This window comes from Limulus polyphemus, unplaced genomic scaffold, assembly GCF_000517525.1.
Source record: "Limulus polyphemus unplaced genomic scaffold, Limulus_polyphemus-2.1.2 Scaffold1337, whole genome shotgun sequence".
NCBI lineage: Eukaryota > Metazoa > Arthropoda > Merostomata > Xiphosura > Limulidae > Limulus > Limulus polyphemus.
The window spans coordinates 18,440-45,810 of record NW_013666947.1 but is presented as its reverse complement, the minus strand read 5'-3'; the positions used below and the strand labels follow the sequence as shown (position 1 = coordinate 45,810).

The 27,371-nt window shown below is 31.9% G+C and overlaps 1 protein-coding gene across 4 annotated transcripts in view; it reads right to left on the bottom strand.

The window, feature by feature from the left end:
- LOC106463154 (coiled-coil domain-containing protein CG32809-like) overlaps positions 1–27,371 on the bottom strand; it is a 164,870-nt gene that overhangs the window by 119,926 nt on the left and 17,573 nt on the right. Inside the window, exon 1 of one of the 4 annotated variants that reach the window (XM_022390580.1) lies at positions 24,387–24,868. The exons of 1 other annotated variant lie outside the window; for it this stretch is intronic. In XM_022390580.1, coding sequence (XP_022246288.1) covers positions 24,387–24,737 — 351 coding nt within the window. In that variant the 5' untranslated portion in view covers positions 24,738–24,868. Of the gene's footprint in view, positions 1–24,386; positions 24,869–27,371 lie in introns of those variants that run through there. 2 more of the 4 variants (XM_022390579.1, XM_022390581.1) reach the window with 2 other exon arrangements.

Here is a 27,371-nt window from a genome sequence, read left to right as displayed (position 1 = left end):
GAAACGTTGTACATTTGTCTGTTGTTATTAAAGTTTTTCTTTCATTACCCATTCAAGCCGTCTCCAGCCATTATTAGTCTCAAAGTGGGTTCCTCGTCATTCGACAATGTAATAGTATTTATATCTATATCAATCACTCAAAATCCATTAAACTAATTGTATCATTTTGCCATCTTTTTTACTCCACATATTCTCACAGAAACTGTGGCACATCTGCTCTCTGGAGAGGGCCATACATAAAGATCACAGGCAGCAACTTTTCCTGACCAAACATGAGCTTATTTGGCAAACAACCAATCAATGGCGTATAGCAACTGTCTGTCCCATTTTGTTTGGCTAGGATTAACAAACTTTACAAGCATCTGCTTCATAGTTTGTATTACCCACTTTACCAAATCATAGGATTTGGGGATTATAAGGTAAACAGAACATCTTTACCACACCTAAAACTTTATACAGCTCATAGAATAGCTTAGCTGGCTATTGAAATTAACTCCCTGATACATGTGAATTATTTGAGGTATACGACATATTATGTTATCCAGTGTTCTGCTAAATATCAGATAAAGACAGTGCTAGGTATCAATCAGTGGATAATCCTTGGCCCACTTAGTGACATAATCGACAACAACCATCATATACCAATTACCATGGTCTGTCTCTGGAGGACGACCAGTAATGGGAAGGGTAGTAATATCCAGGGCAATTCTCTGTAAAGGAGAATCAATAAATCTCTGCTAGAATTTACACTCTCTTGTCTGGTTTTCCTCTGGGCAGTACACACCATACAGTGTTGACACAACTACTTAGTGACACAACCTGAATGTGGCCAGTAAAATTGCCATCATGTGTGTTGCATAGTACAATTAATTCCGGACGAGCCTCCAATTTATTACATAACATATTATAATTGTGAATAGCCTGAAACTGAGTTGTATGATAATTTAGATTTAGGAATTAAATAAATGTCGTTATGTATCCAATTTATGATACCTACCAACAAGATTGATACACACAGTTTTGTTAATACAAATATATTTCAATATACAAATAATAACAATTTAAAATAACGGTATTACAAATAATGATCTATGTACAAATTTTTTACAAACTTACAAACAATATTTAGTCCTCTATCTGGTCTGGAATGTAGATACAATTCACTTAACAGGAAGCTAGCTACTCTGTGTTCTTCAGTCTTCGCCGGCCACACCCCGATATACCCACTGCTGAAGTTATATAATGTTTTCGTAAAAATATTAGTATCCGATGTGAATCTGCTGAAGTTAAATGGGTTGTAATGTTCGAAATTTATAAAAGTTCCTGGTCAAATATCTTAAGCTTTCCGATTAATAAGCGTTATAGCAATCATAGTTATAGCTTCCGAAGTTTATAGCACACCAATTATAGCAAACCAATAATATATATTGTCTTTTGGCGCGTCACGTTGGTTATATTTTTTGGCGTGAGGATAGTTTCTCGAAAGTTCAGCTTACGTAACAATATAAACGATACACCAGAGTTTACGTACACACATATGTTGATGATTCGTACACTCGAGAATTTTTCTACAATTCTAGAGAAAAAGCGGGAATTTCGCAATACAGATTTGATAGTATAAGCTATGAACATGTCTAAATATAAATTTAATTTAAACAAACATCGATATTAAAATAGATATATGATAATAAATCCGTCAGATATGTTATTGCAAGTATATGTAACAACTAGCTGACCTATAGTCTTTGTAACATGCAAAATAAAAATAAAAATTCTGTCTGAAATATATAAAGACCACTAATTGCAACAAAAGCAGAGAACCATGTTTCAGTGGTTGATAACGCCTTTTTGCATTTACAATTGTCGTACAAGTGCCACAGGCTATTTGTATCGTTGTATGGATCTCAGTTTGTGCATGGAAAGGAGTACCCATGTAGATCTGGGTCATGCATTAGCTCTTCTTGGAGTGCCTTAAGCATTAACCATGGTATCCATTAACTAGTGAAATTTACTACTGTATGGCTTAATGTCACTATGGCAGAATTGCTTTACCTTCAATATGGTGTCTAGGGGCCAAATATTCAACAAATGATGGAACCATAAAATGCACTACAACAAAGTTATCCTCTTTTAATGTTGTTATCCAATGTGCTATCGCCACTTCTAGATCTTTAATGTTTATAAACACGTCAACAATGGGTGGACCTCTCAAAAGGTAAACTTTTATCCATGCAAGTACTATCGGTAGTGTTTGATGACGATCAGAACTGCAAACAGTTCTTTCTTCATAATGTAGTATCAGCATTCAAGATGGCCCGGCATGGCCAGGTGGTTAAGGAGCTCTACTCGCAATCTGCAGGTAGCGGGTTAGAATCCCCATCCCACCAAACATGCTCGCCCTTTCAATCGTGAGGGCATTATAATGTGACAGTCAATCCCACTATTCGTTGGTAAAAGATTAGCTCAAAGGTTGGTGGTGGGGTGATGACTAGCCGCCTTCCTCTAGTCTTACACTGCTAAATTAGGGACGGCTAGTGCAGATAGCCTTCGTGTAGCTTTGCGCCCAAATTCCAAATAAACAAACAAGCATTCAAGACCCATGAGCGCATGATTAGTATGTGCTATCATACCTTCCACTCCATTCTTTTTCTGTTATAACACTACACCTGTTAAAATATTACTAAATCAGTACCCAACCAGAACTCAGAGTTCTGTTATGAATAAATCACCACTGGAGTTCTCACTAAAACATGTTTTAAGTACAAGTATGCATTCCATACCCCTTTCAAGACTTGAACTAGACCTAATGGACAGTTGGATTCTCCAACGGGTCAAAATGTCTACAAAACTTAGCTACAACTGTTGTAGTTCTGTAGTTGCATGTTACTCAAGTATTAAATAATATTGAGGATTGGACCATCCATACTCAGGGTCAGGCAATGCATTACGAGTTTTCTGTCCAGCCATTCCAAGCAGTTGCATGGCTGAAATGTTTCAAGAAGTGTCTGGATCCATTTTAGTCATATCCTTAAATGCTAAGCTGTTATTTATTAAGCCCCTATCACAGCAACTTGTGGTTTTGGTATAAGCCTCTCTTGTCCAACACCGGGCTGAGATGTGTTACAGGAAGTAACTTTCAATCATCCCGTTCTTCTCCATGATCCACGATCACCCTGTCACTATACCTACTAGCCTGGAAAAGCTAAACACTGTCCCACAAAGTTCCATTCCTTCACCAATCCATGCCAGCTGTCATGGGTGGCATCAACCAAAGCCACAATTGAAACTCTGGTCAACAAATGCCTAGGAGTCCTACATAGAGTTCCCCCATTCAGTCCCAGACTTGGTAGACTGTGCATATCATCACTATTTTCAGTCTTCCATGCCTCCCATGCACTATGGTGGAAGAGCTCAGGTGGAGAAGATGACTGGCTGATCTAGATGCCCTAAATTCTAGCAATTTTCTCTCATAGGTATGCAGCTGCAATGACAAAAATGACATTGACCTTTGTAGCATTGGCAAAAGTCTGATGTCCAGTATAGGACTTTTCTTAGGCCCAACAACTCACTTTATCAGCTGTTGCTCCTTAATACCTAACTCTTCTTAGAATTTGAGACTTCAAATCAATAACAGAATACATTGGAAGAGCACAGATGTATACACTAATTAAATATACACTAAATTTTATCCTTCCTACCTACTCTATGGTAATCTCAGATTCACTAATTTCCATTCGAGTAATCAGCAAGAGATGCAAAATTACAGCAGGCCTGTCAGAAAAAGTTATATGGGTCAAAATCTAAATTCTCTTAACCTCGAGTGAGTTTGAAAGAAAGAGACTGTATACATGTTAAAAATAGTGAAACATCATTTAAATCAAACACGCAAAACAAAGGTCAAACATTTTGGTGGCTTTATTGGAAAGTTTTAATATCTTTATAGATATCAGTAGCAAAATGTAGATGATGCTCACTCTCACTTGAAAATATCGGATATTGTATCGTTCGGTATCGCCTGACTTGCAAGTGGAAAAGATCAAAGTTTAATTCTATACAGTATGCAGAATTTACAGGGATTGTTCTAACGTGAAAGTGTATATGATACCTTGGTTTATTGTGCGTATACACTACTGCATTTCTGTTTTGCTTTGATGTCGTAAACCAAGACATCAGTTGGTTTATAAAGATTCAGCGGAGGAGAACATTGGCATGACTCTTCTGCTAAAGCCTGAACGTAATGAAACTTCGTTGTCGGATGGTACACATAGATTTGATCATCAAAGAAAATACGGCATTCAATACTAGTGTGTTGAACTTAATCATCAATTTAAAAAGCTCAGTATGGATTACCATTAAATAAAACATATTTAGTCTTAGATATTTAAACTTTGAGAGCTATTTGAAAATTGTTTCGCTTTATTCAGACTTTTTTGTGTACAAGAATATTGTGAAGAACATTCAGTCTGTTATATGTGGGAAAAACATAAAATATCAGAAACGTCTACTTTGCTTTTGCGATATTTATATTAATTTTTGTTACCATAACTGTAAGATGTTTCTTATAAACATATTACAAAACAATAAGCTGTGCAAAATAGTAGCTATTATTCATTTAAAACCAAACCAGCATCCACTTTTTTTCTCATTCAAGTTGTAATAATAAGATTTCCATTTCCATGCAAAAGCTGAAAATTATGTGAGGATGTCGAACATCCAATTCTTTCAAAAACAATATATATACATTGAACTATCTTTTAAATGGTTAAGTCAATATTATCTTCTGTAAGTTGCTGTTGTGTTGTTATACGCATAAAAATATCTTCTCAGAAGAACAGACTGTACGTATTAATAACTACATACATATAGACACACACACATATATAAGTAAATATAGCTATGCTTACGCACTCACGTTGCTCTTAAATAGTCAGTGATTTACTAAAAATTACTAAAAAGGAATAGTTTAATAAAGAATATTATTCACTGATCCAAATGTTTCATCATTTGCTCTAATGTTTTCACATAGGGGAAAACTTGAACCCCTAACTTTGGAAACCGTCATAAAATGACTGCAAAGATATGTGTTTGGTGAAATTATATATGAGGTTGACTTAATTATAATAGTTTAGTCGTTTCTTCCTTTTCAACTTAGTAACTGGTAATAACTTTGGATTGTTCTATCAAAACATTTTACTTTGGATTGCTTCTTTGAAAGTTTTAATTTATTATTTGACGTTATATTTTAAACATAAATGTGTTAACTTTATTATTAACAGATATTACAAAGAGCAGTTTATGTTAATACGTTTGTGTTCTCAGAATATCCATACAGCTTTTGTTTTCGAAATAATGTTTTTTTACTAAGATGTATTTGAATCAACGTGACTGAAAAGATTTAGCAAATATATTTTATAGCTTTTGGTCTGATGGACAGTTTCTTTGTCAATGAACAAGACTTACAAAGTATTTCGATAAGATTGGCATACTGTGCTTGATAAATATATTGATGCAACTTTCATAGCTAACAACATCCCTGCAAATTCCACTTCAACGCTTGTGCTGGATATATAAAATTTTCAGTGTCTAGTTGGATTAAAAGTTATTAGATGACAAACATTGCATGACTAGGCATTTTAGGCCAATAAAGGCTTCTGTTCTAGATTTGACAGATATATTTTATTGTTTTACTTAACCACTTAGAGAACGTAACACTAAAAAAGTTCTCATGCCAGTAGCATTAGTGTATATAGTTTATGATATATCTTTTAATAAATTGTGAAAAGGTAATTAGTAGGTACTTTGTAAATGAAAATTTATTTTGCTTTATGCTCATTATCTTCAAATATATTTTTATTACGACTTTTCCTAAATAAAACTACACATAAGATTTTTCTTCAAAACACTTGTCGTAAAATGTATGTGTGTGTGTTTAATTTTTCTTAATTTTGCGAGTTAATTTTATGTTGCATTCTTGCACATTAATTTCAAGCTAGATAAGAAATGCTTGCGTTTAAACTATGTTTAGTATTTTGATAACTAATTCTCAACCATATCCAAGAATCATCCTCTGATTTATTGCATACTAATAGATTACATATTCTAATTCAAGAACAACAGTATGCCACGTTACGTTGTTATGACTGTTAACCTATGTGATCACCCAGGCCTAATAATAAATTAGTATATTTTCTGCAATTTTATACGACTTACTGATTAATTTGTATTCTGCATTTCGACTACTCAGGGTTTTCATTTTCAAGGATAAAATAAAGAAGATAAACAGCAAGAATAAGCTGGAAGAAAATTACAGAAAACAGCCATATTCACCCTGTGTCAAAATAGGTCTCTCCAAAAACATATAAAGGATAATCATGCAAACAAGCATAAAGTCAAAACAGTATAAAGAAGCTACAAAACGCTAAGATAGCAATTAGCACACAAAAACCCGCCTAAAAGCCCAATGGAGAGCACAGATACTATTTATATAACATCCCTTGTGAATGTGGATTCCATTACAATGGATAAGAAAAACAACAACAATAAAAGTTATAATTCAGGGGCATAACAGACGCTTTTTAATATCAGTCTATTTGCACTAGAACAGGATGGCATAGAAGACCCTATCATAAAATGGAGTAACACTAAAATATCGGGATATGAACTACACACGAGAAAAATTAAGATAAAAAAGACTTTTACATCCACCTATCTGATAACGCACTGAGTCAATCTAACATAGAGGTTAGTGAAATTTGGATACCTTTCTTGAAACTATTGAAAATAGTTGATTCAAGTCCTAATGTAACCCTTCCAGTGGCTCAGCGGTAAACTTATGGGCTTATAACGCTAAAAATCGGGTACAGCACTGATAGCATTTTGTGTGGCTTTGCGCTTAAATATAATAAAACAAACAAATGGGAGATATCCCAGGCTAATGAATAGCACTGTAATAACATTTCTCAGGAGTTCTATGAAAGAGCCGAAATATGGGAAACTGATTCATGTCTAGAACGCAAGTTACTGAGTTTCGATATTCGTAGTGTGCATAGCACATATAGCCCATTGTAAAGCTTTGTCCTTTACTATAAACAAACAAATAAAACTTAATAATTATATTTGAGTGGTGTATGGGTTACTAACTATGGCAAAGATTGCCACAAGCACACAAGCGTTACCTACATGGTAATGTGAACTCTTCACCATTTAGGCTATCGGTCAAATACTGGAGGGTTATTTTAAGACAAATAAGATAAAATAATGAGGAAAATTATGTAAACATTTACATGGAAATGCGAATAAACACATAAAGTAAAAGTAATAAAATAGAAATTGCGTACAGTTATGTTAAGAAGAAACAAAAGTTATTGGCATCCAATGATATGTTTTCACACTAGATTTAATTCCCGTTTATTTAATTTTGTGTCAGTTTTATACCTTGCTTTCACCTATTTCCTCTAGTTTTATATTTTTTGAAAATGACTGTCATAATCTACTCTGGTTATTTATTTTAGGGAAATTAATTGATGACAATTTTTGAAATATTCGGTCAAACTGCATGATTTGGCTTCAAATTATGAATTTTTTGGACGTAGTAAAAGTAGTTTTTAAATGGACATTTTTGAAATTTCTTAGATTTACTATACAACACATATGTGTGTATATGAGAGAAATGAAGCAATGTACCAGTTTTCATATAATTATAGTAACAAAATTAGCTACCTGGATAGTTTTATTTCACTGATTTGCGTGATGTATTTGACATTGTTTCCCTTCTGCAAACACAGATATTTGATTTTATTTAAATTATGTGGATGGAGCTTCGCTGACGAACAAAATGTTATAATATTAAGATAATAATTAATTGAATCGAAGTTAAGTATGTGTATAGTAACTACTTTAAAACCAGAAACCTCGAGAAAACACGTTTCTTACTATACAGAAATGAAAAGGAAGAACGAGGAAGTTTGCTTAGGTAATTTCATTTCTGTATTTTAAAACTTGTTATTAATTAAATGATATAAAACACTATCGAACAAAAATATAGGCACATAGAACAAATTTCGTATTTCTTTCAATAACAGTCAAGCATATATTTGTTTATATAGAGATATAATCATATAAACCTTAATCATATTATAAAACTGATATTCAAAAGTTACTTGCTTGTTGACTATTGAACTAATACACCCAAGTATTATAAATACCCTTTAATAACTGACGTAAAATAAGAATGCATGAATAGCTTGGTATATATTAAGCTATAAATATCCATGAAAGTATTATACAGATGTAAATATGGCCAACGAAAACAATAACATTTATCACAGAACGTTCCTTTTTATGAACGAAATCGATGACAAGACAACAGAGAAGAGAAAAGAGCAAAGTAATTAGTAAAATTATGCTAGTGTGAAATGACTTAAATTTTAGATGTAATAGCTCACGAGATATATCTATAAAACGTTTCCGTCTTAGATTTTCAACAATGCACCAATTATATATAAAAAAGACGTAAGTTTGCTTGGTTTGTTTTTATCGCTGATAGATGTCGCTATATTAGTTTATGTATTAGCTATTAGCACAAAGCTACACAATGAGTTATCTGTGCTTTGTCAACCTCGGATATGGGAGTTTTATGAAACTAACATGAACATATACAATAATTCTAATGTTTATAGTAATTAAAAGTTATTGTTCACGAACTTAGAAGACATTCGAGTCTGTGAATAATAAAGACGAGTAAACTACGACATACTTATTAATACTTGGTATAATAATTGTTTGTGAAGATTACTTCCTTCACCTAAAAACCTTAAGACTCCTTTTTGTACAAGCATTATAACATTATAAACATGTATAAAGTATGAGGAAAAATGAAACATAAATTGTTATTTATCTCGTTTCACCTGTTCTGAGTCATTGGCCACAACAATATGTTTTGACGAATACGATAACAAAAATCTGTTTTCTTTTCTATTCTGCATTTATGGCACAGCTACTAAGGCTATCTGCAGTCCCAGCATGGCCAAATGGTTGCGAGTTCGTATCTTCGTCCCACCAAACATGGTTACCCTTTCAGCCGTGGGGGCGTTATAACGTGACGGTTGGTAAAAGAGTAGCCCAAGAGTTGGCGGTGGGTGGTGATGACTAGCTGCCTTCCCTCTAGTCTTACACTGCTAAATTAGGGACGGCTAACGCAGATAGCCCTAGTGTAGCTTTGCACGAAATACAAAACAAACATACGAAGCTATGTGTAACCGTCCTTAATATGGAACTACTGACCAGAGGGAAGGTAGCCAGTCACAAGCACTGTATTACCCATCATTCATGTTAAAGGATTGACTCTCACTCTTATAACTCACTTACAAAGAATATTTTGTGTTATTTTGTGTCAGCTCCTAAAGCCAGAACTCTACCACAGTACCAAACCCTGCCTAACAAAAATAATCAAATAATATATTAAGCAAGTATATCTTACAAAGGTTACAATTAAATTTACCATTCTGTTTCTGAATATTACAATCAAACTGTGAGGTACAATAGGATATTGTTATTCCATGTTATTAAAGAAAGATGATTCTATTCTTCTGTTGTAACTGTAGATACAATGTTATTGAATATGTCTAAGATGTGTACGCATCTTTTATTGTGTTGCTCGGAAGTTAGCATCCATAAATCATGTTCAAGTCTCGTAGTTATAACACACATAAAACATAATACCGAAGATACTAGAACTTCACAGTAAGGATCAAGTATGCTGATATTAAATGATCACTTCATTAATACAATATTTAAAGTATTTTAATTGTTTGGATATTATCATTCGATAGCCAAAAATGTAGTTAAGCTGAATCTTTTAATTGTTCTAAGTTAGTTGTAGTACCCGTTTCTGGACGGAAGTTATGTAAATTCACGTTTAATAAAAGGTTATCTTAGGACATGAAAGCTGCTTCCCTCATGTGTAGTTGTAAAAACACAAAAATGCCAATAAAAGCTGTAAAACACAAAATGTGAAACCGCAAGTTTGCATATATCTCTGCATAAACCCAATGAACATCTATACCAAATTTAGTGAAGATCCATTAACAGGGGCGAAGTAGTGGTAAAAAACGCGAAAACGCACATAAAAACCGCAAAATGCAAAAGTTAATATTTGTTCACATCTTTCCATGGACCCAATGAACATCTATACCACATATGATGAAGATCCATCAACAGGGAGCGAAGAAGTGGTAAAAAACGCCCATAAAAACCGCAAAACGCAAACCTTAATATTTGTAAATATCTTCCCATGGACCTAATGAAAATCTATAACAAATGTGGTAAAAATTCATCAACAGGGAGCGAAGAAGTGGTAAAAAAAAAACGCACATAAAAACCGCAAAACGCAAAACTTAATATTTGTACATGTCTTCCCATAAACCCAATGAACCTCTATTCCATCAACATGGGACGAATTAGTGGTAAAAGTGCCCATAAAAACTGCAAACCGCCAAATGCAAAACTGAAAATTTGTATGTAACTCCCTATGGGCCTAATGAATCTCCATACCACATTCGGTAAAGATTAGTATACAGGGGGCGAAGTGGTTACATGGACATACAACAGATAGTACTATTATATTTATATAGATGTTTTTGAACCACACATTTTCATATTCCTAGGTATATTTTAGTGAATATCAAGTGAGAATTAACCATTTACGATCCATCGGTAACGCTGTTTAAAAAAAAACAAAAAACATAAATTGTTTCAGACAATAATTTATTGGTTGTACAGAGTAAAACGTTCGTTTATTTTGTCTCAACAATTTCCCTGGTGATGCTAGGTAAACCCGGTGAAACGTTGTGACAAAATATCCAAAAGCTTTACTTTGTGCAACCGATCAAACCTTGTCTGAAATATATAATATAAAAAAACAGAGTTCCTTCTAATATTCAATTAAAACATTTGATGGTTGCTACCACTGGGAAGAGAGACGATATTTCATATACTTTCTTCTGCCTTTCATTTATTGGTATAAATGTAATATCATAGAGGAACGTTACTTTAGCGTTGTGTAAAAATAAAACTGTAATGGTAACTTTGTCTTTCTATATTAAGTAAATCTGTTTTTGAAAATAAAAAGAAAGAAAAAATGAGCAAATATAGAATTAGAAGTCAACATTTACACCCGGTACGAATTTAACTGAGTAGAAAGTAACATTAGTATTTTAATTCTCCATTTGATTCTGTAATATTAATAGAGGGAGGCAATAATTTAAAACACTGCTTTAGCTTAAAATGCTAGTAATTCAATACTTTGAAGTAAAGGAAATATGAAGCGTGATATAATTATAAAATAATAAAAATTTAACTATTTAAGTAATGTTGAAAATTATCGTTTAGAAATCATGCATAACTCCTTTAATAGATACCTCTCAAACAATACTCATTCTAAAATGAATTGAATTAAGATCAGTTTGATTTGCTTAATGATTAAGACCGCTTTAATTATATTATTTACTTCTGATGATTTTGGACTGTAAAAGCGGAAATGAAGGTTTCAAGATGACAACAGCGTCAGGACTAACTAATGTAAAATCTTCAAGAAACATTGGCCTGCGACATAACAGTTAACAGTATCACTTCTAAACGAAGATTACAAGTTTGTTGTGAATCTTTCGAAATACAAATGGACTGATACAAACCAGTGCAACAATATCACTTCCTAATGAAGACTGCAACTCGTTGTGACTTCGTAAAAAACAAAACAAAATTGGACTATTACCAACCAATGTAGCAGTGTCACTTCAAAATGAGTACTGCAAAATCATTGTGAGTTTTTCAAAGTGCTTTGAACTGCGACGCACCCGTGTAATTCTACAACTTTAAAATATTACCTAAAATTCTAAAGAAGAACGCAGATACAAAAACACCATTCATTAGCCTAGTCAAAACCAGAATTAATGTTAATTTTAAAGTAATTTGCCGAGGTGTTCTTTGTTGCATGATCAGTAAAACTGTGGATGAACACTTGGAATGCAATTTACTTCTTAGATAATTATGTTTATGTTAACATTTTTTGACTGATCACAAAACATCCGCTTTAGCATCATCTCAAAATATTATGTGTTGCAATTTTATTCCTTTGGCAAACCTTAGCAAAAAATATCTTTACCAGAATAGCTTATTAAACTATCTAAAGCACCTACTTGTGTGTTAACATATATATCTTTTTTTTTCTCACTGTGACAAGGTTGATATTATTATCTCTATGGTTTTTAATCCTAAAAAATTATGTAATTCTGAAGGCAGTTTCAACACGAGCTGCTCACTTATTTCAAGAAAAATTAAATAATAAACTTTAATACGAAATCAGAACAAGGAAGGAAGTAAGACATTTACTAAGGACCTAGGATGAACTAAACTATGTCGGAAAATTGGTTTGCCCTTTGATGTCCTTTGCACTGTCTCACAGTTGTCGACACGGTATAATAAATCAATAAAACATTACATAAATCACACTATATAGCGGAAAGTAACCGCACATGCGCAACTTACTACGATACAATCGAAATGGTGATGCAACTCTAAAGCTTAGTACATTTATAAACTGGGTACAGTTTTTTACCAAAAGAAATTCAATAACATCAGGCGTAGACTACAGAACCAGCATAGTTTTCTTACCTTTTGTATTATAAAATCACTATCAAGCATCAACTTAGTTACTAGCTGCACATTAAAATATTAAACCGTACAAAATACTATACAAATACTACAGAAACGTACAGAAAACATCATCCTGATGAAGCAAAAAATTGAAGTTGAATCTTTTTATTTTCATTAAATTGAAATATACAAGACAGAATTTGTAAGACCAATTTTTTGATAGATCCCACTACTGAACAATCTTTGGAAAACCACCTTGATGGAAAACGCAGAGTTTTTGAGATTGCTTTACATAAACAAAAATTGTAAAATAGAATTTTACTTGTTAATATTTCATTGACTGTAGTAATTTAAATAACATATCGAATGAACACTGTTCTTATATTTCACATTTTAAAGATAAGTTCTTATCTAGTTCCCACATTAAAAAAAACATTGTTAAGTTAAAATTATAAACACGTAAAATTTCTAAAAATGGCACAAGTACACAACAGTTCTCTTATCGTCGTCAGGTTTAGTACGAAAATATGTAGGATTAACAACGTTTTAAGCCTCAACAGAAGAAGTTAAAATTAACTAATTATAACCAAAGTATTAGCTGAGATCAGACAGTTTTATGAAGGTAAAATACGCAGCCTGGATGTTTATTTAAGTTTTTATTTTAATTAGTAATTTGCAATGCTTCTTTTATCTCAGTGACAATTGGTAAAGTTTTAATTGATCATATGTATTTGGACAATAATATTACGAAATGGTAGAGTTTGATTTGTTTCCTGTTTCATAATGTATTTTATGACCAGACTTTTTAGAACTTAACTTTTCATAAAAACTTGAATAAAAAGCTTATTAGAAAATCTGGCAAATACATTATTCGTATAATGAGAACAATCAATAGGGTGGGTTTACTGTAGTTTAAGCATATTATTCAATGTGAATATTAAAAAGTAATAGTTTGTTTGGGACTGATAACTTTTCTGTACTTCTCCCATTTATTTGCACAACATACATAAAATTAATTGTGTGCTGTTTTTACTTGTCTTTTATTCGCCACACTGAACTCGATATTTATGTAAAGGTACAATTATCCGAAACTGGTAGAACTCAAAGGCAAGTAGTGAATCAAATGATAGATTGGGTTTTTTGTTTATTTCTAATATTAATTTTATCAGTAGTTGCTCGTAACTTAGCTTTGGACAAATTCAACTTCATGAATCTCACAGAACGTTCTTTTCTTGTCTCACTCCCACTCAGATTTATAGTCTTACATTTTACAATTATTAGCGTTAATTCAATGCTTGACTATTAACGCCTTGGACAAGTAAATGGGATAGCTATGGAGAATCTGATAATTCCAGTAGTAGCTAATATATTTATGGTCCGCAATGAAGAACATGGATTATCTACAGCTTCATTCCCCCATTTATTGCTTTCGTTATGTTACGATACATTTGTTATATGATTTTTCGATGATAATTATATTCAATTTATATTTGTACATTTAATTCCGGCTTGCCCCCCATTGGCACAGCGATATGTCTGCGGACTTACAACGCTAGAAACCGGGTTTCGATACCCATGGTGGGCATAGCACAGACAGCCCATTGTGTAGCTTTGTGCTTAACTTCAAACAAACAAACAAAATTTCCGCTTAATAAACTTTACTATGGAAGAGAAAATGAATCAAACTTTGCTATTTCTAAATGTTACTGTCCCAAGATTTGACCTGGCAGGGTGTGGCTCAATGATTAGCATGCTCAGCTATGAATCGAAATATTTAATGGTTTGCGGTTTGAGGCTGAGAATACGCCATAGCAATGATGGTCGAATCCAACTATTCAGTCAGACATATTAACACAAGAGTTGGCGCTGGGTGCTGGTGACTAGATTATTAATTAAAAATTAGAGAAGGCTGCGAAGATAGTCCTCTGTGAGCTTTGTGCGAACACTCTCAAATAAACAAAGCAAAGAAATGTAACCGACTGTTTTACATAAGAATTTACCATAAATGCACTCATACGGACCTGCATGTTCCTTGGTTATATGGAAGAGGAAACAAAAATGAAGTTTACCTTTTTCTTAATATTCTTGTCCAAATATCTAACTGTATTTGTAAAAATGCACTCGTATGAATCTTTATAGTTCTTTGCCATTTACTCATGACCACCAACAGAAGTTTGGATGTATGAGTCGAACCATGTAGTGATAAAGTTAAAAAAGGATGCTGACAAGTTTGCAACAGAAGCTCCTATATCAATTCCAACATAAATCTGCTCTCAGGATATCGACTTCTTTTGCACTAATAAGGCATAAATAGCAATCACGGAATGTCTTAATCAACTTTTATAGGGAATAAGACTGCTGGAAAAAAATACCGTATGATGTAGCTAGGAAAATCCAAAGACTGGAAATCAATAGGACAGTATACAGCCAAAAGGTCACTGGTAAAATCAGTCTAGGAACACTCTTTTACCTGTTGCTTGGCATCAGGCCTTCATATCAAGAGTCAGCTCCTGTCGGCAAAACCGACAAAATCGGCAACTAGTATTCAACTCATCAAAGTTAACATTATAATATACTTGTATTTTAATCCTAAAACTTTTATGTAATTCTAGACAATTTCAACATGAGCTACTCACTCATTTCAAGAAATATTTTGGTGCAAGTATTTCTCATCCGTCATCAAAATATGAATATTATTCATGAATGAAGCTATAAAACTAAACCTTCTGATACAGAAAAAAGGAAATTTTGTTCAAATGACACACATCCATTGTTTCTTTCCTGGCATGTCATATTCTATATAGATAATCTAAACGAAATCCAAAATCAAAGTTATTGTTTTTCACTCCAAGTACGAAACTTAATTGTTCTTTATCAAAAACGTATGATACTTATGAATAGAAAATGCTATCTATCTGTTTGAATAGGAATATTCTAATCTATTAGAGATACAGGACGAAACTAAGTTATGTTTAAAATGAACATAAATGTTACTCTTCTCACGTTTTGAATCACATTAATAAAAGTCAGTACAACATACAAAACAAAAATTAAGAAAAGAAAAAATGTTGTAAAGAGTACATAAAAGATGTTAATTAGTTAATAAGCAACAACAAAAGTTAAATAAACATCAAGTTACTTTTTGAATGGGTCTGATTTTAACTAATTTTGTTTTTGTTTCGGCTGGTTATATAATGTTTTTTATTACTTCTACTGAAATTTTAAATGTTTTGTTTAGCATTACACTTGATGACAATGAATTAGCCCATTGAAACGTTGTGTAGTTTTATTCTTTAGCATATCCCGTTTTTAGCCGTTTTACGACTTTGAATTGCCTTACGGGATTTTTTACTCATAGATCTCACCATAAAACTTCTAATTTTGTTGAATTCTATTCCATTTCATATGTAAACCACATATACTCAATTCTCCCATAACAGCTATTTGAAACGTTACATTTTATTGATTGTCTAAATAACATTCACTTTTAAACTCTTGAACATGAAAAGAAAAAAGTATTTAAAAAGTATTAAAGCCTTCCAACGCTCGTAAATCTCGTTGCTATAGTAACGCATTTTGGCTTGATAACTGGGAAGAAATTCATCTGACCTATGACAGCTAAACTAAATCGATTTTTAAATAATCATATATATGTACACATATACTGCTATCGATTTCAGTGAACAAACTAGAACAGAAAGACTAAGAATAACTTCAATCATATGACATCTTTACAATAACGAATCATGCTTCTCACCTCAGGCATTATACATCATCAAACAAACCATCGCGAAGCTTTCGTCTTAGGAATTTCATTAATCTATTGATATGAAATAATACATCCTCTCAAATCTTTCAGAAGCAAATATTCATCATCCAAATAGATTTCTTTCATGGTTTTTGGAATCTTAAGGAATTACCATTTGCAGCTAAATAGTATTTAATTCTATCCAAATAACAAATTTTCTCAGTGAGTTGAAGTTTTAGCCGTAGAAATAATCTACATTTTCTATTTTGGGCGGCCTCTACATGGATAATTTTGAGGATCCCGCCTTTTCAATTCCATCAAAATTATAGAAACGTTGAAATTTGGCGTAGATGAACACAAAGTTTTGTTTGAAGATTAAACTGATCACTAGATGGTTCAAATTTGTTCAACAAATTAAAAATATGGATTATTGTAGATAATTACTTAGCCAGCTTTAATGTTGAATATCTCTGTAACTGATAAAACCATTCACCTTAATAATTAATTAATTCATAAAGATAGTGATGCAATAGTATTCATTATCACGTACAAGTGTATGAATATTTTTTTATGATTAACTATTCTATTTTTATGTTTTTCATAAATGTTTATGATAAAAATGATAGATTTAGATTATAGTCTTTCATTTTATGCATACATATTTAAATCCATTTGCTTGACATCTTCAAAAAAAACCTTAAAGAAAATATCTGCTTGTTTTCGGTTAAGCACAATGGACTGGCTGCGCTGTATCTACTGGTGATATCAAATCCCGACTAATATAATAAGCGGTAGACTTACCGCTGAGCCACAGTGGGAGGGGTTGATATAGATTTACAAAAGAATAATTATTCACCGTTTTTCATTATTCTGAAATCAATAAATTATGTGGTTCAAACTTATGATGTGTCGGAGAAAAGAATTATATAAATACATTTTTACATATAATGGCTGGAATATGAAGAAACTATACAGGCTAAAGTTGTTGGATATACTTACTTAAGTTTAAACGGTTACGTGTTTCTAAGCCAAAAATGAGTTCAAAACGTTTATGTTATTCTGAAATTTACTTCAATAAAGGTTTTTGTGCATTATATAAGAAAATTCGCCAACGCAGGTACTTAAGCTTCACCAAAAATGATTTTTACTTAATCCTAGCACAGCATAGTGTTTTTGACAATATTCGTTTGAGTTTTGCAAAATAACATCAAGTTTAGTATTCATGTTGATTGAGAGCGCTACATTGCACTTGGGGTGCATGGCTTTCTCTTTTAAAATAAAATTAAAGATGTAGTATTTTAGCATTTATGTACAAATTTCTTTCTTCATTTCTTCAAACGTGTGCGCAAAAAGTCTATGAAAAATATTAAAAACAAATCATTCATAAGGCTGGTTGTAAAAACAAACAGTAGAAGACGAGTTAACAGTATTCATAAGATTGATGTAATGGACAAAACCTAATCAAAGAATGAAAGTTGAAAAGCAAGAAAAGTCATCATTTTAATTATTACTTTTGAAAAAAAGAATTTTAAACAGATGAAAAAAATAAAGAAAACTAACTAGTACATGCATATTAAAACAATATCCTTGGTCAAAAAATAAATTAGAGCATAACGAATTACATAATTACTGGTAAACTTAAAATAAATGCATATTGAATAATAAAACACACACACTAACTCAAAACACTTGTTTCTATTAGTATTAAAGCTTGTTATCAAAGCCTGTTCCTGGTTGTGGAAATGTAAAATATCAGATAACGTTGTGTACTTGATTATGGTAGTGAAAAATATCAGACTGAAGTTGTGTACTTGATTATAGTAGTGTAAAATAACAGACTAAAGCTGTGTTCTTGATTATGGTAGTGTAACATATCAGACTAAAGCTGTGCTCCTGATTATGGTAGTGTATCATATCAGAATAAAGTTGTGTTCTTGATTGTGGTAGTGTAAAATATCATACTAAAGTTGTGTACTTTATTATAGTCCAACTAAAGTTGTTTACTTGATTATGGTAGTGTAAAATATTAGACTAAAGTTGTGTACTTGATTATAGTAGTGTAAAATGTCCAACTAAAGTTGTTTACTTGATTATGGTAGTGTAATATATCAGACTGAAGCTGTGTTCTTGATTTTGATAGTGTAAAATATCAGATTAAAGCTGTGTATTTGATTGTGGTAGTGTAAAGTATGAGATTAAATTTGTGTGTCTAATTGGAAAGTACAGATTAAAGTACAGTACACTTAATTTTTGTAACATAAGATATTAGATTAAAGCCGTTTATGTGTTTATAATAGAACTAATTTTTAGTATCAAAGTAGTGTATTTATTTCATGTTTTAATATCAAAGCTATGTACTTATTTTTAATAGGGTCAAATTTAAGTTAAAACTTATACATATTTCTATTAGTATTATACATGTAATACAGGTTACTTGGAAGTAAGTTCCTATCCCTTGACCCAATAGGATCATTAAACAACAAAGAAATTAAACAACCTACTTCACTTAAATATTCATCCATAAAAGTGATGTATACTATTCAATGATATAAAAACATAGAAGAAATTAAAACTTGGACTTATAGATTTTATCACCTTAAAGTATTTTACAGGCAACATTCAAATGTTTCACGACTGTTGTTTTTGAATGGAAGTATAATTTTTGTATTTTTTGGGTCTAAACAAATTTAAGTAAAATAACAGGACTATTTTTCAGAGATAGCTATGTGTATATTGAATTATACTGAAAACTTTATTGAAAAATGTAGAAACTTTTACAGTACACATTATGTGCAAAAGTTCTATTTAAATGTGGATTATAATTGCTTTTTAAAGTTAAGCTAATTGTAATGAATAAATTAAGTAATGGCCATACATAACTAAGTTTTTGAATATACAAGATTTAAGTTCACATTACTAATACTTACTATATAATCCTTTATATTTTAAATTCACGTATGTAATATAAATATATCTTCTGATTCATCAGTATTAGTTATCCATTTTTTTAAAATCCCGACTTAATAGGCATATATTTTTATCAACAGAGATATCTTTATTTGGAACATTATTATAAAGCATTGGTACTTGATACAAGCAACTGTTTAATAAATATTTTCTTGTTTACTTTATTATTTTGTACATTTCCAAGCTCTTCAGCTCTTGTTTCATATATTGATTCTGATTTTAGCCATTGCTATATATCTTTGCTAAACCTATTTACTGTTTTACAAATACATAATTTCTACGTGTGGTTTAGTTTGTTTAGAATTTTCGCGCAAAGCTACACGAGGGTTATGTGCGCTAGCCGTCCCTAATTTAGCAGTGTAAGACTAGAGGGAAGGCGAACTCTTGGGCTTCTCTTTTACCATTGAATAATTGGATTGACCGTCACTTATAACGCCCCCACGCATGTTTGGTGGGTCGGGGATTCGAACCCGCGACTCTCAGATTGCATGTCAAGCACGCTAACCACCTGGACATTTTTAAAATGTAATGTTTACATTACTCTTCTATGATAATGATAACATACACTTTATAATATTTTTGTAACCGTATTATAACTTTAAATTTGTTAAATAAGTACCTTCTCCCACTCCCTCCAAGCAGTTCCATGGTAGGTCAGAGATACATCAGAAGACTAATAACGCTTAAAATTGGGTTTTGATACAGCGTCGAATCTATCAGTATTGTGATTTATAATTTCACTTGTTATTTGATCTTTTCCTGTACAATTTGAAAATTTTTAGAGAGTTTATAACTTTCATAATTTCATATCCATCACTTGATGTAAAATACATTGAACTTACAGTTAAAAAATTTTCAATATTGTATTTCATTTAACAGGTCTAAATTTTAGCAATTAGAAGAATTTTTACACGTAATTTCTTTTGCACTGTTTATGAAAAATATTTTCGAATAACTTATATATATTTGAGGATGTTAATTAAATCTAATATTCCTATTACCTATTTACATACTTTAAAATTTGTGATTGTCTTCAATAATCTCTATAATTATATTTCATTGTATTTAATATTAGTTTTACTGTCTAGTATTTTTGTTTATAGTAATATGTTTTTGTAGTATAAGACTGCTTAGATAGTTTGTATAATTCTTAAATTCAACTCCCTCAATATGGTTTGATTTTTTACTTTTTCCTATTTTCTTTACATTTCATTTCTATGTTGAATATATCTTAATATTTCATTTGTTATCCGTTGTTTCACTTTTTCCTCTATTTATTTTTACATATTTTTAGATGGTTCAATTATACTCTCAAATATAGTAACAAAAGTCTAATGTGCTTTTAGTATTTGATACTTTATAAATTCTATTATAATAATCTTGTTTTATAACGTATCAGTATTCTTATAATCTGGTTTGGTAATTCACTATTATTTAATATATCATATTTATTATATACACTTGTATTTCTAAGTTATTTTTTAACGCTGTAATAAAATGTTCTGTAATTCTAGTTTTATAGCTACTGTTTGTATCGAGTCCAATTTCTCTGTTCTAATAAAAATATGATAAAAACATAAATACGAGTGTTTTCTAAAATGCACACACGAATGAAACCCCAAAATAGTTAACATATATTTATGTATTCTTTTATAATATTATTTTCAGAAATTATTTTCATGTTAATGTCTTAATACAATATACACATTTTTGATTTTATTTTCATTTTAAAAATTGTAGGTTGTGTGATATAAGTTTGTATTCTATATCTATACGAGTTATAAATTGCTACGATTTTCAACCTGTTGATTTTACATATACACCGTATACTTAATATTTTAGCTACATCAACTTGTGTAGTTACTTATTTCATTATTTATAAAGATTATTATATCTCCAGATATATTTTAATCTCTAACTTTATGTTACTTTGGTATTCTTGTATGTTAAACGTTCTTTGCTCAGATTTCTGTAAAGAATATAATGTGTACTTTCTGTGGAATTAATTGTACATTTACAATAGAAAAAAATCAATATTCTCACTCAAACCAAGTATACCAATTTGTAATGATTCATTACACTTGAACCAGAAAAACAATTAGTCTTATGGTGATCATTGCTTCTTCATTTATTATATTTAATAAAAATATTTAATCAATCATGATTTCGAAACATATTTTACAATTTACTTAAAGTTTGTTCAGTTTTAATTGATATTATCTTTATATTTTCCGATTTGTCTCACTGAGATTTTTCCTTCCTTAATCCAAATACATTTTACAATCCTTATTTCTAGCAGTATTTTTGTTGTAGTCTCAAAAATATATTTTTCTTTTATAGTAAAATATGTTAATGTTTGAGTATCAAACCTTCTTTATAGTACTCATTAATGTCGGTCAGTTTAATTATTTTTTTCGTTTCTTAATTAGCCATTTTACACTCGGGGCAGTTTAGCGACAGGCATTAACCATACAGTTATTGAATTTATCATTTATCATTAATATACGAATGAAAGATCACACGCTTGAAACACTTAGAAAAGCCAGGTTAAATAGAAAAGTAACAACTATTAACACACGTTTATAAGCTTTGTGATATCTCGAGTCATTTTCGTGGTCATGGAAAGCAAATGATAAGTAACTAAGTTCAAAAAATGCAGCACTTTCTTAGGCAAGTCTGAATTAATAAACTATGGGAAGACAAACTTAATAAATATCTCCTAGTTATCACGATCCATGCAAGCTAGCTTCATCTGTAGAACACAGAAAATCAATCTTCTTATTTCACATGTAAAGTACACCCTATGTTAAACACCAAAAGGCTTTAGGACACACGACACAAGATTAATCTGCTCTAATTCTATTCCTAGACGTTAGACTCCGGGCGTCAAAAATAGTTTCATATGAAAATCGAGGACCCACAATCAATACGTATGTATATTTTTCTTCATTTTCGGGTTGGTATTTTAGAGTATTTAGTGATCATCATGAAATACTACTGTTTATGCAACAAGTTAATAGAGCCCTTGCACATCTTAATGAAAGATAAAACATAATACTTTTAGCCTTGAATTAATAAAAACCACTAATAATGTACTTTTGTGAAAGAGATGAAGACATACCAATGCGCCTAGCTACTGATGCTGACATTGCAAGCACTATTCTTCATTTTTCCAAGTACAACTTCAATGGTTAAAGCAACTGCCTAATTAACAGATTGTATCATTCTTGGTTTCGGAATTCATTTTCTCAAGATCTAAAAATTGCTTATAAATACAATCGTTCATAGATTTTGATGTGTTGGAAGCCCACTCTTAGGAAAACTAAGAGTTCTTACATCAAGTAGAATAACATAAGTTCCAAGATAGGCATAAGATATTAGACTCAAAGATGAATGTTTCATTTCTGCTAAACCTAAGAAGTCATGTATATGCTAGACAAAATAAATCAAGAGTAAACAAATTACTGAAATATATTTTGGAAATGGCTAACTTGTAATTTGCATATTATTAATGAAATCGGAATTGCTGTCTTGTTAAGATAACATCAAACACACCAAGCTGTTAAACATCGAACTTCTACACAACCTTTCCCTGACATACCACACTTCTTAGTTTGAGAGTATATGAAGAAACTTCACGACTAACGTGTATAACAGTACAAAAATATTTGTGTATTCCTTAATAGTGAACGTCATTGCAAAACCTGTACGTGTTTCCGGATTTAGACTGATGAAGCGAGAAGTGTTCCCCATTCCTTTAAATATATATTTTCCAGCTCATCCACTTGATCTGTCGGATGAGATATGGATATAAACCGACCAGAAATATCTGATACAGAATGTGTTATATGGTAATGAGGTTAAGAGAAAATGTTGGCCAACATGTTTTTCATAGCAGTTTCATGAATACAGTAGATATTTACAATAAAAGCATTGTGGGGATGAGCATCAAGTTAAAATCAGGCCAGAAAGCAACAGAAGAAACTAGTCAATAGTTGCCAAAAAGCTAGTCAATGTAGCTCTCTCCAGGTTTGGTCTTGATTGACATGGTGGCCATCATCGAAAAATGAGGCAACCTGGACAGTTTTCAGACTGCACGATAGCTGAACATGGCAATCTCAGGCTTAGCTGTTTGATGTTGTTTGTGGGGAGTGAAAGCTCCACTAAGCGTAATGATATGTATATCATTAGGAATGGTGCTTTAAATGTATTATAGGAATGAGACCATAGAAACTCCTGTCAGGCAGTTCGATGATGCTATTTGACCCGATTTCGATTTAAAGGACGGATTTCTTATCTATCTGACTTATCAGGTACAATGGATCAACTGGGAAATAATCACACCACTACTCAAACTACAGACTCAGACAGGATAAACAGAGATGTTGTATTGCTCGCTCAAGGAGGAGACAAACTTTTTGCAATCTTTAAGTATTGCTTCATACACTCCAAAATTAACAGGTGTAACATGCCAGAGAGCTGCCGCGGAGGGCTTCCATGTTAATGGCTGAGAGTGGTATTACTTTGCCGCATAAAAACAATAACTTTCACTTTCGTTAAACATTTCTAGTTATTTTTTCGCTGATTACAAAAGATATTAACAAGTTGTTTATCATTCATTATGTTCGTATATGTACATTGAATAAAGTGCGAGTGTTTTGCACCACTTTGTACACTGTTCTTTTGATAATAGGACACCTGTGTGTTTAAAATAAAATATTGTGAAACATTTAGTTGTTTAAGTTTACTAGTTTGTCTTTAAATATTTACAAGTAATATTTAAAGACTATTTACACACTACATTAGCCAATACGGTTCTCAAGTCATTTTAAAAATATTCTATTTTACGTATCACTCTTTACAATACTTTACTTTTAAGAAAGGAAATGTTTATTGAATTACTTAAACTTATCAAAATAGCTATTTACAAAACGTGTTTAGAGGTAACATAATGTGTAATATTTGTTTCTAGATATTTTAATATGTTCTAATTAATTCTGCAACATATGTTCTCACTCACCATCATCACATTGCAAGGTAGGTCTGATAGAAGAGATGATTTCTTTCTTAAGGGAGAAACCAGGACTTGGTACAAGAGAGAACGTCGGCGCCGATGACGACTAACACGAGTGTTTGTACAGTCAGAGGAAGACTCAGACGAGCTCGAGGACGAATGGCTCTTCTGTCTCTCATGACGTGAGATAGAACTTGGCTCTTTAAAATGAACGGCAGTGTTGGGCATAGCTGTTATAACCAAATTTACATTCAGGATAGTAGCTGTGCCCATCAGATCGCAAGGGCCAAACTGATCAACGATTGTGGTTGTTTCATGATACCTTGTAATTATTTTTTGATAAACTCTTAACCTCATTCATATCCTGCTCTATCTCAGATTTTATCAATTCCTATTCTATTTATTTGTCTTTCTTTATAGGAATATGAATACATGACTTAACTTTCACGATACCCTCTGTTTGTAATATGTGTTGTATACGAGGTTTGTCGGAACATGATCTCGTTCATTGTTACCAGAATGTTCACAGGAACATCTTCAAATGAAATGAAGTCTCTCATGACTGAAAAATATCTATTATCAATACAGATCCGTCGTACAGCAAATGCTACGTGCGTGTGCGTGGTAGCTAGCTCTCGTTACCATGACAACACTTCACTTTTGCAAGGACTTAACGATAAAAGTGGAATCAACCATGTCAAATGTACCAAGAAACACTGTCTCTTGATTAAATCTAAACATTGGAAATTGGTGGGAAAAGGTTTGAACAAAACATTAATGTTTGCTTAACTTACGAATAAATACGGTTAGGAAAATCACATGATCTGTCATGTATTCTCTCAAGGCTCTGTTCTTCAGACTACAAGGTAATAAGCTATTGGTACATACGAAAAGGAAAAGATGGACCAAATCACTCATCAGATATTTACTTTGTGGATATGTTAGTACATTTCATTGTTGTACAAAATTAATCCTCAAATTATCAAATAGAGGTAACATAAAGGGATTAATTTAGCAAGCTCTTTAATACGTTATCTCTTACAGCATTAAGGAAGTATAACATTAGAATTAATAAAACAGAACTATATTTTTAATTTACACAAAACTTATGTAAACTTGCATATGTCAGACTGATATAATAATGTAACACAAATATACCAAATGAAAGCTGCACTTTGCAATTTCAATAACCAACAGAGGACGAAAAGCTAATCTAACACTGTTACTTATGCAACAAATTCTTTGGACGGAACAGTTTTTTACTTTGACATTAGTATGTAAAGTTTTTAACATTAAGTTGATTGTTTCTCTTAACAAAAAATTGCACTTAACAATGATAGAATGATAGAATAGTTAAGAAAAAGGAAATGAGAAGTCAAGTTAGGCCGGATTACACCTTTTATCAAAGTTCATGGAAAAGGGCAAAGCGAAACACAAGACTAGGCTTCTTATTAGATCAATTGTAGTCTGTGTGTTTGATATTTGAATTATTCTTTAGTCTTTAGTCATTAAACTTGAGATTAGATATTAAATGTGTAGGAACTTTCGAATATTGTAGACTCGTGGTTTCGAATTGCAATGACACCTTAAAATGTTCCTTTTTAATAATCGTAGTTATATTTAACCTAAAGAGTTATTATTTCCTACAATGACATTAAACATTTCTACTGAAATCAAATCTACTCAAATCGCTAAGAGAGTTTCAAATTCTACACCTAAGCCAAAGCCATACAAAAATAGTTTGAGCTTTGTTAACAGTACCAACCGCTAACTTTTTTCTAATCGGAAAGAGGGATTTGATCCTCGCTCTTATACAGACGGTTGAGAACTTTATATTTAAACAATATTTAATAGGCAAATGAACAGGTCACATGACAAACTCAACCGATGTAGAGATACAATGGAGCAGAATGTATCAGAACTACATTTTGACATTGTTTGGCGGTCGCAGGTGGTGTCATATTGATCACTTTTTAAGAAGTGTATGTAACAGCCCTTTCAGACGCAATATATTCATATTCTCAATTACTGATATGTTTTCAGATAGGAATATAAAACTTTCAAGATGAGGATTTCCCTCGTACTTAATGGTATTCGAAAATAAAGGAAAGCAAATCAACGTGAGACCCCAGGATCATTCAGAAAGAGACCTGTAACAAGTTGTATCCCAGTCGTGGTATGGTAAACAAAGTGCAACCTCCGTTAACAGGTGATCATCCACGAACAGAAAGGTTAGTGACAAAATCCGCACCCGTGCTCAGGCAACAGTACACATCATAATTAAGAAGGATTGCTATTTGGAAAATCCATATAATACATGTGTATTCAACTTGCTGCCACAACATATCTCTCTAACCACCACATACCTAAAGCAGCTGGTGAATAAAAGGTATTCATGTTTATCATATGAAGCCATACTAATCAACTTGCCGAACACAATGCCGATGGATTCTGTGTTAGTAAACTAGATAGATTATGGAAGACAAGCAAGGATGAGGGGTGTGCTTTAGACGTGTCATTCTTAAGACGTGGCCATTTACATTCTAAACTACGCTGAAAAGCTATTATCAAGATGCACGGTTGTCAGATAGAATATAACCAGTCATGATAACATGGACTCCAGAATCGTTTTAATATAACGTACTCAATCTCTGTAGACCATCAATAGTCCCGAAGAACAGGTTGGGTAGTATTTGCGACTACGGGTAACGAACCATGAATTCTCGGAATTGCAGTTTGGGTAAGCTACCCCATTGGACACCAATTTATTAAAATACTTATATTAGTAAAAATTAAAGGAAAAAGTAAAGCAGAAAGTGGACAGCACTTAAAATACAAGACTGCATGAAGAAAATAATAATAGTACAGGCCTGCAGTGGTTTTATTGTCTTGAAATTTTTACATGTTCTACAGTATTTCCTGTACGCTGAATCCGAAAATGATATTCGTTTTTCTCCATCACCTACAAATTTTTCCACAAAACGTCATAAC